The sequence below is a fragment of the Perca fluviatilis genome, chromosome 17 (genome assembly GCF_010015445.1).
Source record: "Perca fluviatilis chromosome 17, GENO_Pfluv_1.0, whole genome shotgun sequence".
In the NCBI taxonomy this organism is placed as follows: Eukaryota; Metazoa; Chordata; class Actinopteri; order Perciformes; family Percidae; genus Perca; species Perca fluviatilis.
In genome coordinates, this window is record NC_053128.1 from 26,538,169 (window position 1) to 26,550,511 (window position 12,343).

Genomic DNA, 12,343 nt, shown 5'->3' on the forward strand with positions numbered 1-12,343 from the left:
TATGTTGTGTTTATGTCCAGCACCTTAATCTCTAGTTGGCCTCTGTCAGTTCTCTCTCCACCATGCTTCTACTCATCTGGTTCTCATTTACACAGCACAGCCAGCTGGGAAGTGTTCATGCTTTCAAAGATGAGTTATTAGCCCATTAATACATACTTTAGCCGACGCTTTTTTAACTCAACCAAAGTAGAGACACAGCGTTGTTTGCAGTCAAAGTTCTTTTGGATCTAAATGTAAGACTAATAAATGATTAATCAGGACATGCTCTTTTTTTTGCGTGCAGGAATCTGTGGGCCGTGAAAGACAGCATAGACTTTTGATTGAAATTATTTGAAGAACTTGGTTTTAATTTGATTTATTGTAACAAAATAAACATTAAGATGCTGAAATTAAAACTTAGAGGGCTCAGACAAAAAAAGTCAATCTACACATAAAATCATTGTATGAACTGCTTTATCTATTACCGACCTCAAGATGGCTCTGTTCGCCTAACTAAGCATATAACGACAAAATGTTACGTTAAATGTTAGGCTTTTTTTTTTAATCTTTGGCACATTGTGTGTGTGTGTGTGTGTGTGTGTGTCAGAGAGAGAGAGAGAGAGAGAAATTGTTTGTTACATGGTAATTCATCTGTTCAGCAGTGTTCTTCACTCTTGGTGTCTCCTCTGCACACAGCTCCAAGGATCCTGTCTGTGTTACATCTGCGTGTCCTGATGCGTTTCGCTCCGCTACATCTTGACCAGCTGGACCAGCATGACCAGTTACCTTCCTGAATAACTGTCGGCCTTGGACCTGCAAAACATTGTCAAAATTAACAAACAAAAGGAAAATGACCTAAAGTGATATAAATGGCCTTGTTGGTATGTTGGGATATTTGTATGTTTTGATGCATCTGTTTACTCTTACCTGCGTTTTTAGCTTTATCAGCCTTGTAATTCTGGCAGGCCAAGCCTTCATACAGGAAAGAGCATATGCACTTACACTGCCCATCCAGGAGAGCAAGAGTGCCTCCGTTCTGACAAGGCTTACACTTGCAGACGTTATACTCTGCCACGTAGTCTGCCGTGGCCTGCTTCATGTTGGATATCCTGGTGTTAGCGTCTGGCATATCCAATGGAATTAACATATAGATGGGCTCCGGCTGTCAGAAGAAAAAAAATCTGAATAGGTGCACCATTTCACTTGCCAGAATATGATAACAGAAAAATGATATCACATCTTTCTTTTGCCTCATGTCTTATGACATGAGTCTACATGAGTCTCTCTGTACTTAGGCGCAGCAGTACTTTGATCTAAATGATAATGTCAGCATGCAAACATGCTCACAATGCGAATGCTAATGTCTACTTTTTACCGTGACCGTGTTCACCATCTTTATTGGGCGCATTAGCGTGCTTACATTTGATAATTAGCAGTAAACACAAAGTACAGCTGATGGTAGTCTATATCCTTGATGTTCCACTTCCGGGATTGCTCCGGTGCTGCAGGAAATTCCGTTTCCTTCCGCTTTCTTTGTGTTGGAATTTTAAAAACTCTGGTGGATTTATGAGGCCTATGGTTAACTGCTCCTCAGAACTCTGCAGGGTAAATTGCATACCTGTCAAGTTTTGGATTTGAAAATAAGGGGAATTTTCCGGCACCCACCGCAAGCAGTCCCACCACCCCAACCACGCTCCAGTATCCCTTACATTTTAAGACAGGTGTACAAGAAAGCTAAAATCACCACTTGATGCAGAATTCTGAAAACATTTACAATTTATAACATTGCTTGCTTACATTTACATTTTATTTTCTTTCCACACATTCTTTTCATTTCATATTGCTTTTCTTTTACAGTTTTTCTCTTCATTTCACATGACTTTTCTTTACTCTTTTTAGTGAGTTATTGTACAAATTTGTTGCAGACTTTGCATTCTTTAAGACTATTTTGGAAGGAGTGTATTTGTGGGCTGGGCCAGATCGGTTCATTTTACATGAGAGTAGAGCACAGACAGTTCTGTTGTCTAACGTCCTCCTATTCTCTGTAACAATCTTTCGTACCATGCTAAACACCCTTTCTCAACTTGCATTGCTGTGGGGAATGCATAGTAAAGCCTTCATAAATTTTGGCGAGCGCCGTCTCTGTCGTGGCGTCCATCATCCGTCTCTGTTTTTTTTTCTTTTTTTCACCTGCGTTGTCACTCATCATCTGACCTCACAGACTTAACCGCGACAACTGCCACCTACAGCACCTGTAGTAGGCTACTGCCCATATATCTATGGGCTACTGCCTACTGCAGGTTATGCGAGGCTAGTAACAGAGCTCAGATTGGGAATGTTTTGGGTTTTTTACTCCGCTCGGGCCGGGCTATTATTATTTTTAATAACGCAGGTTAAAATACGGAGATTTACGGAAAAAATACTAAAAGCGGAGGACGGGGGGAAAGAAGGGTAAAATACGTGACTTTCCCGGCCAAAACGGGATACTTGACAGGTATGGTAAATTGAGACCGCTAACTCAGGGCTCCAGACTAACTTTTTTGCCTTGGTTACACTGGTCGCGCTTAACTTTTTATTTAGGTGCACCGCACAAAATTTAGGTGCACTTTTCCTTGCGTCGCCGTTAACGCTGAATGGCAATACACAATATATAGCTCTGTATTTTTCTACATAAGTGGGTTAAATATATATATATATATATATATAACAGAGCATTACCAGCGGAAACACTGTAACCTATACAGGTTTCCATACACTTAACATATACAGCTGTGTTGATAACAATTAAACTGTAGACAAATGCCAGCAGTTTGGACCGGGGGTGTTGTGTCTCTCCATGTTGCAGGTGAGCCATGTGTGAGTGAATGGGGGGGGGGGCGGCGCGTGAGTAATAGGAGAGATCCAAACACAGGCACGGCGCTTTACAGAAGGAATGGGTCATGTAACGCAACATTAAACCATATCGATCTAAACGGCATTGCTTTGTTTGTGGAGAGGCAGCGGATGCAAGGAGGTTAGGTGCACCGGTGCAGACCCAGCAAAAATCTTAGTCGCAACTCTTACAAATTTTGGGCGCGTAACGACCAAATTGGCTATAACGATTGAGATTGGTTTATTTTGAAGTTTGGAATGTCTGTACCAAATCTCATGGAAATCCATCCAATAGCTGTTGAGAATTTTCACTAAAAACATCAGATGCTCCCCTTATAGTGATGTAAATATCTGACTGATTTTGTGCCAATTAATCGAGTAGATGTTGAGATATTCACATCATAATTGAAAACTTTGACCTTTTGGTGACGGTAGGGGAAAGGTCAGAGGATCACCAAAGTCATTAGGATTTGTCCTCTGGACAGCATGAATGGCTGTTCAAAACTTCATGGAAATCTATATTGTGGTTGCAGTATTTTGATCTGGACCAAAGTGGTGGACTGACAATGCCATGCCACTAGCATTGTTAAAAACATGACAGTTTGCCAATCTATCATAGGTACCTCACTGGTGAGCAGCGCAGGGGCCTCAGCGATGGTCCGGGCCCATTCCTGATAGGTAGCGATGTCCATCACACCTTCCTTATTCAGTTGAGCCCTCATTCCAACAGCACTTTGTAGAGTTCCTCCTTTGACTGATGTCAGCACCTTGTCCACCACTGCTTTTCCGTGAGTATCACCTGTTTAAGCACCAGGGGAAAACTTTGGTGACTTTTCACATTTGATACATACTGAAACCTTGAAATGAATGATTTTCTGTCTGAGCAAAACATTCATCACGACTATATGACACTAACACTAACTCAGTACTATACAGTGGGCAATACAGCACCGTAAAGAAAATACCTTTACGCCGCAGGTGTTGTAAAAAACACTACCACTTTTGGCCAAACGCGACTACTAGAATCAATCAACACAAACTGAGGCCCGCGTCCACGCACGTACCAAAAAAATCTCTTTTTCCCCATCTTCCCTGGCATCGTTTCAAGAATATTTGCGTCGGCAAACGGATCCATTTGTAAATGACTCAACACGCTACTTCAGATTCCAGTCGCCTATAGGTGGCGCTTTTCTCATAACAAAGCGCCGCGCGGGGGCGTTTTTGAATTTTTTCACCCTGGGACCAGGTTTAAAAAAGTGCGTTTACAGGATTCGTTTGGATGATCGGTCAAAACGATGCAAAATGTGAGTTTATAACAAAAGCGTTTCCCTGTGGATGGCCCCTGAAAGTTACATATAGCCACTTCAACACAATATTTCAAAGACAATCTTTTTCACACAAAATTATATTATAGTACTATGTTTAAGGGGTAGTTTCATTGCTAGGATCATACACTCGCAGTAAACCTACCATCTGACTTCCAGGACAAAGATACCCACTCAATTTGGCTAACTCAGACCGCTATAGCCTCACATTAGCCTGGAATGAAATTTAGAATGCAATTTTGCATGGAAGAAGCTGTGGATTTTGTCCCCAATGTCTTACAGTGTAGTCGTGCTATAAAGGAATTATTTCATGGACAGGAGGAATGATTCCAGCAAGGAATAACTCTTAACCGTACATATGAGAATCAGATTGTATTAAGATAGACTTCAAAACTCTGCACATATCCTTTAAATATTAGTGTGATCAGGGGGAAACAGGGAAAGCTCACCTTGGGTTTTTTTTGTTACAGGATCACATTCCTCCTTATTCACGTTGCCACCAACTACACCTTCGATGTCTGCTGTGAGGCCGACTTTAACGCAGTCTTGAACAGTTCTCTCTGTCAGATCTGCAAGAATCATGGAGTATAGAGGATCAGTGCTTATATACTTTTCAATTTAGTCAACATTGTGATTGAGAAAATGAACTTCAGAACCACTACGTTTGAAAAGAGACACATACTTCTTGTTTTTATGGTGTCCTGGTTGAGAACATAGACCAGCTCATATTCGCCGCCAGTCTTCCCGTTTTTGGTGTAGTGAGTTCCGTAGTCCTCCAGGAAGGCAAAATAAATACCCTTCTCATACTGCAAAGGCAAAGATTTGACATGCGCCAAGAATTCATCGGCTGTTTTGAGCTCACGGGAACGCATCCTGTAGGTGCTCAGTTGTACTTTGCCCTTCACCCGCATAAAGCTCTTGTTCTGAGTGTGCAGGAGAGAAGAATTAGTAATCGCATATGGTATGTATCTATCTGAGATTGGCTTCACAACGTTTTTTTAGTTTAGTTAATGTTGCTATGTATGTTAAGAACTATTTATAAATTGCAATGGGATTACTTGTCGCTGGCTGACATTTACCTTAACACGGGTGTAATTTGAAAGATCCCTAATCAACGTTTTCTTATTGAATCCAATGTCGAAAGCAAAGTTTGAATTTGCCGATACAGTTACAGTTCCATCTGAAGTTGAAGGAACATTTGCATCTGAAAGTGAAGGATTAGTTGCATCTGAAGTTGGAGGTGCAGCTAATAACACTGACAGGGACTTCTCAGTTAGGCTGAATTTGAAGGAAAGTCCAACATCAAGTTTGTTAGTCTTCTCTGTCAGAATCTCCTTCAGGAGGCTGTCTGAGTCTTCATAGATTTCTCTAGAGGTGGTTTCTTCCACTAAAGTCTGCAAAGACAGGGAGCATGAGTGTTGAGGGAAGACCGACTTTTCAGGACCCTCACTGACATACTGTATTCATCGTCATTACACACACACACACACACACACACACACACACACACACACACACACACACACACACACACACACACACATGAATACATCCTTAGGATAAAATTGGTTTTGAAAAATTGTTTTAGCTAACCTCATAGTTGAGCACAGCAACATTCCAGGGAAGCCTGTCATACTTCTGAGTGTTTGGATTCCTCACTCGATCACACCTTCCATTGAAGTAATCATTGTTGAAGGGGTTCATTCGAGGATCTACACCCAGGATGTTGATTCTGGTGCATGGACACAGTGGCCACTTTTACATTATATACAGTATTATGCCTTCTTAGTTGAAATTCAAAAGTTTGAGGAGTACGTGAGTTTCCTACCCATGTACAGGTTCTATTAATTATACTTGAAGGAATAGTCTGACATTTTGAAAAACCTTATAGGAGACTTTTTTTTTTTTACTTTTAGACATTGTCAGCACCTGCTTTCAGTTTTTTATGCTAAGCTAAGTTAATTGTCTCGTGGAGCTAACTTCATTTTTCACCTTCAGGCAGAGAGTGGTACTGATGTTCTCATCTAACTCGGCAAGAGAGTGACCCAACTTAGTTCTCACAACGTCAAACTATTCTTTGAACTATTATTCGAGTACAAAACAGATCATTTTTGTTGTTATAAACAACATTCAGATATATAAAGAAAGTATCTCCTCTGAATACTGCTTTGATTAGTATTTGTTCCATATGGCCACCGTGAATGGGCCAATATGCCATTATAATGTAGCACTGCTAGCTGATTCTGCTACATGAGCCATCACTGGACAATATTCTGCACTATGCATACTTATTTATGTATTACTCTGTGTCACCTCCTACTGTGCAATATGTTATTGCTATTCATCCGCACATTACTCATCTGTATATCTGTGTATATATACTGTATATGTATATATACGGGTGTTTATAGTGTAAATACGTTTGTATTATTACTATTATTATTATAACTAATAACTAATTCTATTTTTTTCTATTTCTTATAATGCTTTCTGTATATGTTTCCTATGTCTATTTAATGTATATTTGTGTTATTCTGATGTGTGTGAATTTTTATTTTGAGCTGCTGTAACAAAGGAATTTCCCCAGTGTGGGATTAAAAAGGTCTATCTTATTTTATCTTATCTTATCCTGATGTAAGTGCTCTCCACTGTGACAAAGCCTCCATTTTACTTTCATATTACTGTATATTGACACTTTGATCCCAACTTAATTAGCTCTTTAATAACTCACTCTTACCCATATCCTGCTGTCCGGCCTTGCTCATTGGTATCCAGGTCTGACACACCACAGGGTTTACGCACAGGATCACAGTCCTCGTCTGATCCCTCCTCACAGTCGTAGTCCCCGTTGCACATTAATCTCTTCTTGATGCATGAACCTGTGTAAAGATGGGGGTTAAACTGATAGAGCCCAATATAATGAAGACAAAGGTACTGTAGGTGACTTAACCCTTTTGTTGTCTTCGGGTCAAATTTGAGCCACTTTCAAAATGTATATATATATACGTAAATATATCAGAAATCTGGGTTTCTTTTTAACTACCTAATTGTAATTACCCAAAAATATCTTGGATGATTCCATACAACACGCTTTGCAAGTAAAGATCGGATCTCCACTTTCATTACATTTATGGGTGTTTTACTAAATTCTTTTGCATTTGAAAAAAAAATTGAAATGTTTCGAAACAGTATCCTCACTGAACGTTGACATACACCAGTCAAAGATTAACCTTACTTTAATATTAGTCTAAATAATTCATAATGCTTTTTTAACTCAAGGATTAGGTATAATGTCCTATTAATGAGGTTTATTGACCATGAATTTCAAAAATAAGTGTAAAACTAGTGGCAATAAGTGGAGTGGGTGTTAGAAGTGTTTATACATGGTAGTGAAAAGAAGCGTTAAACATTAAAAAAAGCGCCAAAAACATTGAAAAAAAAACACTGAAAGTGTCCAAAGAAGATGATGTTCAGTTTTGACCTGGGAGGACGACAACTGTATGGTTAAATGGAAGACAACTCAAAGGGTTAAAAGAAGCTGAAGTACCTGACTCGCACTGGAACTCTGAGTCGGAGCATGCAGGAGGAGGCGGTAGGTCACATCTAGCATCTGATCTACATAACTCCCTGTCCCCCAGTGATCCCACGCAGGACGCACCACCAAACTGGCTGAACTCTTCTACACCTCGCGAACGTCTCTGAGGATCACACATGACATCGCACTTTGTTAAGCATCTATAATTTTTTTAACAAAGGCAGAGAAACAGTGAAGTTAAGAAAAAAGGGTTTGAAGTTTAAGGCCCTGTGTAACAGAGAAAACAATTTATTTTATGATTTGTTTTTTTAGGCTGAATATCACAGAACCGCACTTTATGTTTGGACAATTTGAAGGGCACTGGGAAAATTTAGTATCTAGGCCTACAAACAAAATGTGTTCTTGGTTCTTTTTCAGCCGTCTTGTCCATTTGAACTAATAAGCGAGTTATAATCTTTAATTAAATACATTTAAATATGTTGATTTACAGGTAGCTTAACCACATCAAAAAGCACGACTTCCACTAGTGTTGGGGGCAGCAGAGACGACAGTTACTGAAACTAGGCTGAGCTTAACGTTAGGTTAGCAGAATCGGGTGTTAAGCTACTTTTTTCCATTAAGATCTGATTTAGTGACTGCTGTATTTATTTTTATTTTTTTTTACAAACTCAATTACTAAGTTGTTGGGGAGTCAACATTTTAATTTATTTTTTTATTACAGGAAATAGCGCAGTAAATTATTCCAAATATATAAAGCTGCTAAATTGAATTAGCTTTAGCAAAGCCTATGTCAACAGCTTGCCGTAACTAGCCAGAGTGTAGTCACTTTGGTTTTAATCTCGGTTTTCCTAGATCTTGCAAATTCAAATCCTGTATATTTTCCCCTCCAAATTACAAAATGTCTGGGAAATACTATGTTTTGGGATAGCAGATGCCAGGTAGTCAGATTCGGGACATAACTCAATGTTGTCAAAATATGTACAGTACATACGAGCAGTACAGTTTGTCACATAGCTAGTACTGTATTGTGATAGTTGAAAGTTGAGAGTTCTCACTGACTACAGTTTTAATGGACTCACTCTGGTTTTCGTGCAAGGATCACAAGGACTCCACTCTGACCAGGAGCTCCAAACACAATTTACTGCTGGCGGATCAGGAAGTTCCACTCCCCTGAAATGCACATATTAAGTGATGATACAACTCTGTGCCTTCCTTAGTACTATGTAATCCTTAGAGTAAAATATACATACATTCCTTCTCCAACAAGCGCCAGTGTTAGACACAGGCCACAGAAGCCCAGCTGGAGAGCAACTTCAATCCTCATGATGAACCTTTGAAGAGACAAATGGTGTCTGTCCCTGTTCAAACTTTTAACCTACGTCTCTGTCAATGATTAATCAATGCAAAGGGATCACGTTATCATCTTTAAAGTCAATAGGTTGTTTTTTTAGGTTGCAGCAATGTTGATTTAGTGCTTGGTAAACTCCAAAAAACAGAGTTTAAAGTGTTACATCATAATCACACAAAAACAATCATTCAAAGTGATGATCCATTTCTTCTCATCATCTCTGCAAAACTGTTATACAACTGTTTTTTTGTTTTGAGTGCTGTAGAAGAAAATATATTACCCAATAGTTTTAGAGTTATCTTATCCTCTACTGTCTTTCCTGTCCTTTATCTCCTTGCTGAAACTATTTTAATTTGATCGACAGATTCAGTGTATCCTGATGTAATTAAGTGAACGCCTTTTTCTAGTTTGTTCAACCATTTCACTTTGATCTCTATGAGTGAGACATTTCGTTGAGAGTCCCACCTTAACTAATCAAAGCACCTTTTTCCTTTATGAAACAGACATATGTTGAGCCTATGTGAATCTATACTCAGACAGACTTATGACTTAAGTGTCTTCTCATAGACTTAGCTTAGCCCATTCCACACCTTTTGTTTAGCCTGTTTCCTATAACTCTAGTATATATAATTCTGGCTAAAATCTCACTTTGGTCAGAGAATTCTACAGCTTGTTGTGAGCTTCTGTCTTCTGTGAATAAAACTCATCTGAACCAGCCACAGAATTGGACCAGATAACCATTTCTGCCACAGTGCTTATGGTTGAAACTGCTAAAAGCAATCACAATCAAACATTTACACTCCAACTTGACTCTATAAAAGATACGTATGGTAAACATATATTGTAATGCTTATGTTTCTTAAAGCAGGGGTCTTCAATGTTTTTAAGCCAAGGACCCCTTAACTGTAAGAAAGACTACATATATTGTACACAATTAAGTTGCATGATAAACTGGGCCTAAGGCAGCCTAAAGCCTTTATACACCTTATATACCGTTTTAGTGCAAGGAATACTAAGCTATTACAATAATAATTGTTGGTATGGTTTTATTAATCATCTTTTAATGGTAAATATAAATTTGGCACAATGAATCCTTAGGATTAACTGTATCTGTGGACGGCTACCTTAGTGACTCCCTTACCTATAGGCCAGTAAGCCTATCAATTTTTATTTTTTTTGCTGATTTATAGTTGCTAATAATATCTTGAATTCGTGTTAAGACATTATAATTATTGACAAAACTTTCAACACAAAAACAATAATTTGGTGGCCCCTCCTGCATTAACTCTGAGGACCCTCTAGGGGTTCCCGAACCCCCCTGTTTAAGATCTCTGTCTTAAAGTGAAGAAAAGGAAGCACATCTCAAGTTCCCATGTTAAAACAAAATAATCTCATTTCACTTATTTAATTGGCCTGACATCAGAATAAATAAACTCTGACGTGTTCTGGCACAATGCCTTCTTCAGAGCGTCTGCATATAATCAGGTTCAACTCACTGATATACTAATGTTTCTTGTTGGCTGTTATTAAAGATTTTTTTTAAATACCATTTTTGATAGTGTACTTCCCAGTTACAAGCACGTACTGCAAAAACATGACTATATAATCAAACAACCTAAATCTTATCATATTATCTTATTTAGCATTACATCTAGTTTGAGTCAGTTAATGATATAATTTGGAAGGTATTATGAAGAATAAATGCAGTTTAAATGATTTCAATTAGTCACTCGGAATACAATGTACAAGACAAATAGTGAAGCATGGTCATTGCAATATTTGGCAGTAGCCTACATATTGTAAAAATGTGTTTATAGAAATTATACTTTAGGTTATTATATTTGTTCATTTGCTGTATTGTCATTCAGTATTCATTTTCATTCAGTCCTCCTTACAGTCACAGGAAGCTGGATAACATCCCAGCATGCACTGGGTGAAAGGCAGGGAGACAATTGGGACAGCACACAAAACACGCTTGTCAAGTCTGGCCTTCTTTTAGTGCATGCGCCCTGTTCATGAACAAAGCAACGGGTCATTTATTAAGTTTCAATTTTAATTTTAGGACTACTAATTGTAGACAATTTGTCAATTTTTGAGTTTCCAGGATTATGCAATCACTCAGGTTCCCAGTAAAGCCGAGCAAATATTGAAAGAGCCTGTTATTGACCAACGTCCATGGTACATATAGGTCACCATCTGAGTTTGATAAACTGAATGGCAAGACTTTTAAAATTTTACCACGTAACCACAGCAACTGCCAACATCAAAGATGTTTGGAAAGCTATTATGCGCATTGATACGATTCCTGCTGCACAGGTTCTGAAGTGCAACTCTTTGTCCACAAGATGGCAACATCGAACAGATAACAGCGGCGTTTTATGCTGCGTGTCCATGTCTTACGTTCACACACTGTTTATGCATGTGGCGAAGGGACACACCAATACAAATGCTATGACAATTTATACAAATGCACTCATTTCAAGTCAAACGCTGTTTTCATGTTTAAACATGTTAAAACAAGCCTTGCACCACGTACAGGAAGGTTTAAACTGTTGCACATAATGATATGTCATGGGATCTGAGTGGCTTTTGCTGAGTCTGCAGTACTTTGTTCTTCAAAAGGGAGGGAGTGCAGTGTGAATAAATTACAAAAAAGGGAAAACAAAACACTTCTCAGTGTATACAGATAAAAGCAGTAGTGAATTTAAAAGTGGACTTATTATCCATTATTCATGGACAGGTTTGGCAGTGACACATCATCGGCTTTGATCCATCTGAGAGAGTAAAACTGATGTTAAATTGAATATTCAGCGTGCTGACAAGTATTTTCTGCTGACTTAAATAAACACACTCGGACTATTCCCTAATGTCTCCAAAGTCAACCAGGGGGCTGCCCTGTCCTGGTTCCTTCCCTGTATCTGCAAGCAGGGCTGGGGTAGTCTAGGGGCTATGTGGTCATGGCCCGCTGGAGAGGCGCAAATATGTGCTGAGGTCACCACTTTTACGACGTTCGGCAGTTTCCTCCCAGCTTTCTCAGGAAACCAGAGGGTAGGTAATGTGCTTGGCCAATATTTCTCCTGACTAGAAAGGGTTCCTGTTTTTTTGGAGGGGGTTGGAGGTTGGAACTGTGTGGAAACACTTGTGCCCCGGTTTACTGTAATTTACACACTACATAGAGTCTGTCATCTTGTGCGACAGAATACGATGACGTTGCTTCCTGCACTGCGAATTGCCCTACTGCTTTATGCTGTATTTTTTTTAGACTGAAATGGTCAAGAGTATTGA

At 39.1% G+C, this 12,343-nt stretch overlaps 1 protein-coding gene across 1 annotated transcript; it reads right to left on the reverse strand.

Annotated features, from left to right (window-relative positions):
• Nucleotides 1–339: 339 nt before the first annotated feature.
• Nucleotides 340–9,079, reverse strand: c9 (complement component 9). The gene is made up of 11 exons (XM_039779431.1): nucleotides 8,961–9,079; nucleotides 8,790–8,880; nucleotides 7,723–7,873; nucleotides 6,913–7,054; nucleotides 5,769–5,907; nucleotides 5,255–5,569; nucleotides 4,858–5,098; nucleotides 4,625–4,744; nucleotides 3,474–3,649; nucleotides 907–1,141; nucleotides 340–792 (listed from the first exon to the last, which is right to left on the reverse strand). Exons 1-11 carry the CDS (start codon nucleotides 9,032–9,034, stop codon nucleotides 635–637), a joined length of 1,842 nt encoding a protein of 613 aa, XP_039635365.1. The 5' UTR covers nucleotides 9,035–9,079; the 3' UTR covers nucleotides 340–634.
• Between the last annotated feature and the right edge of the window lie 3,264 nt (nucleotides 9,080–12,343).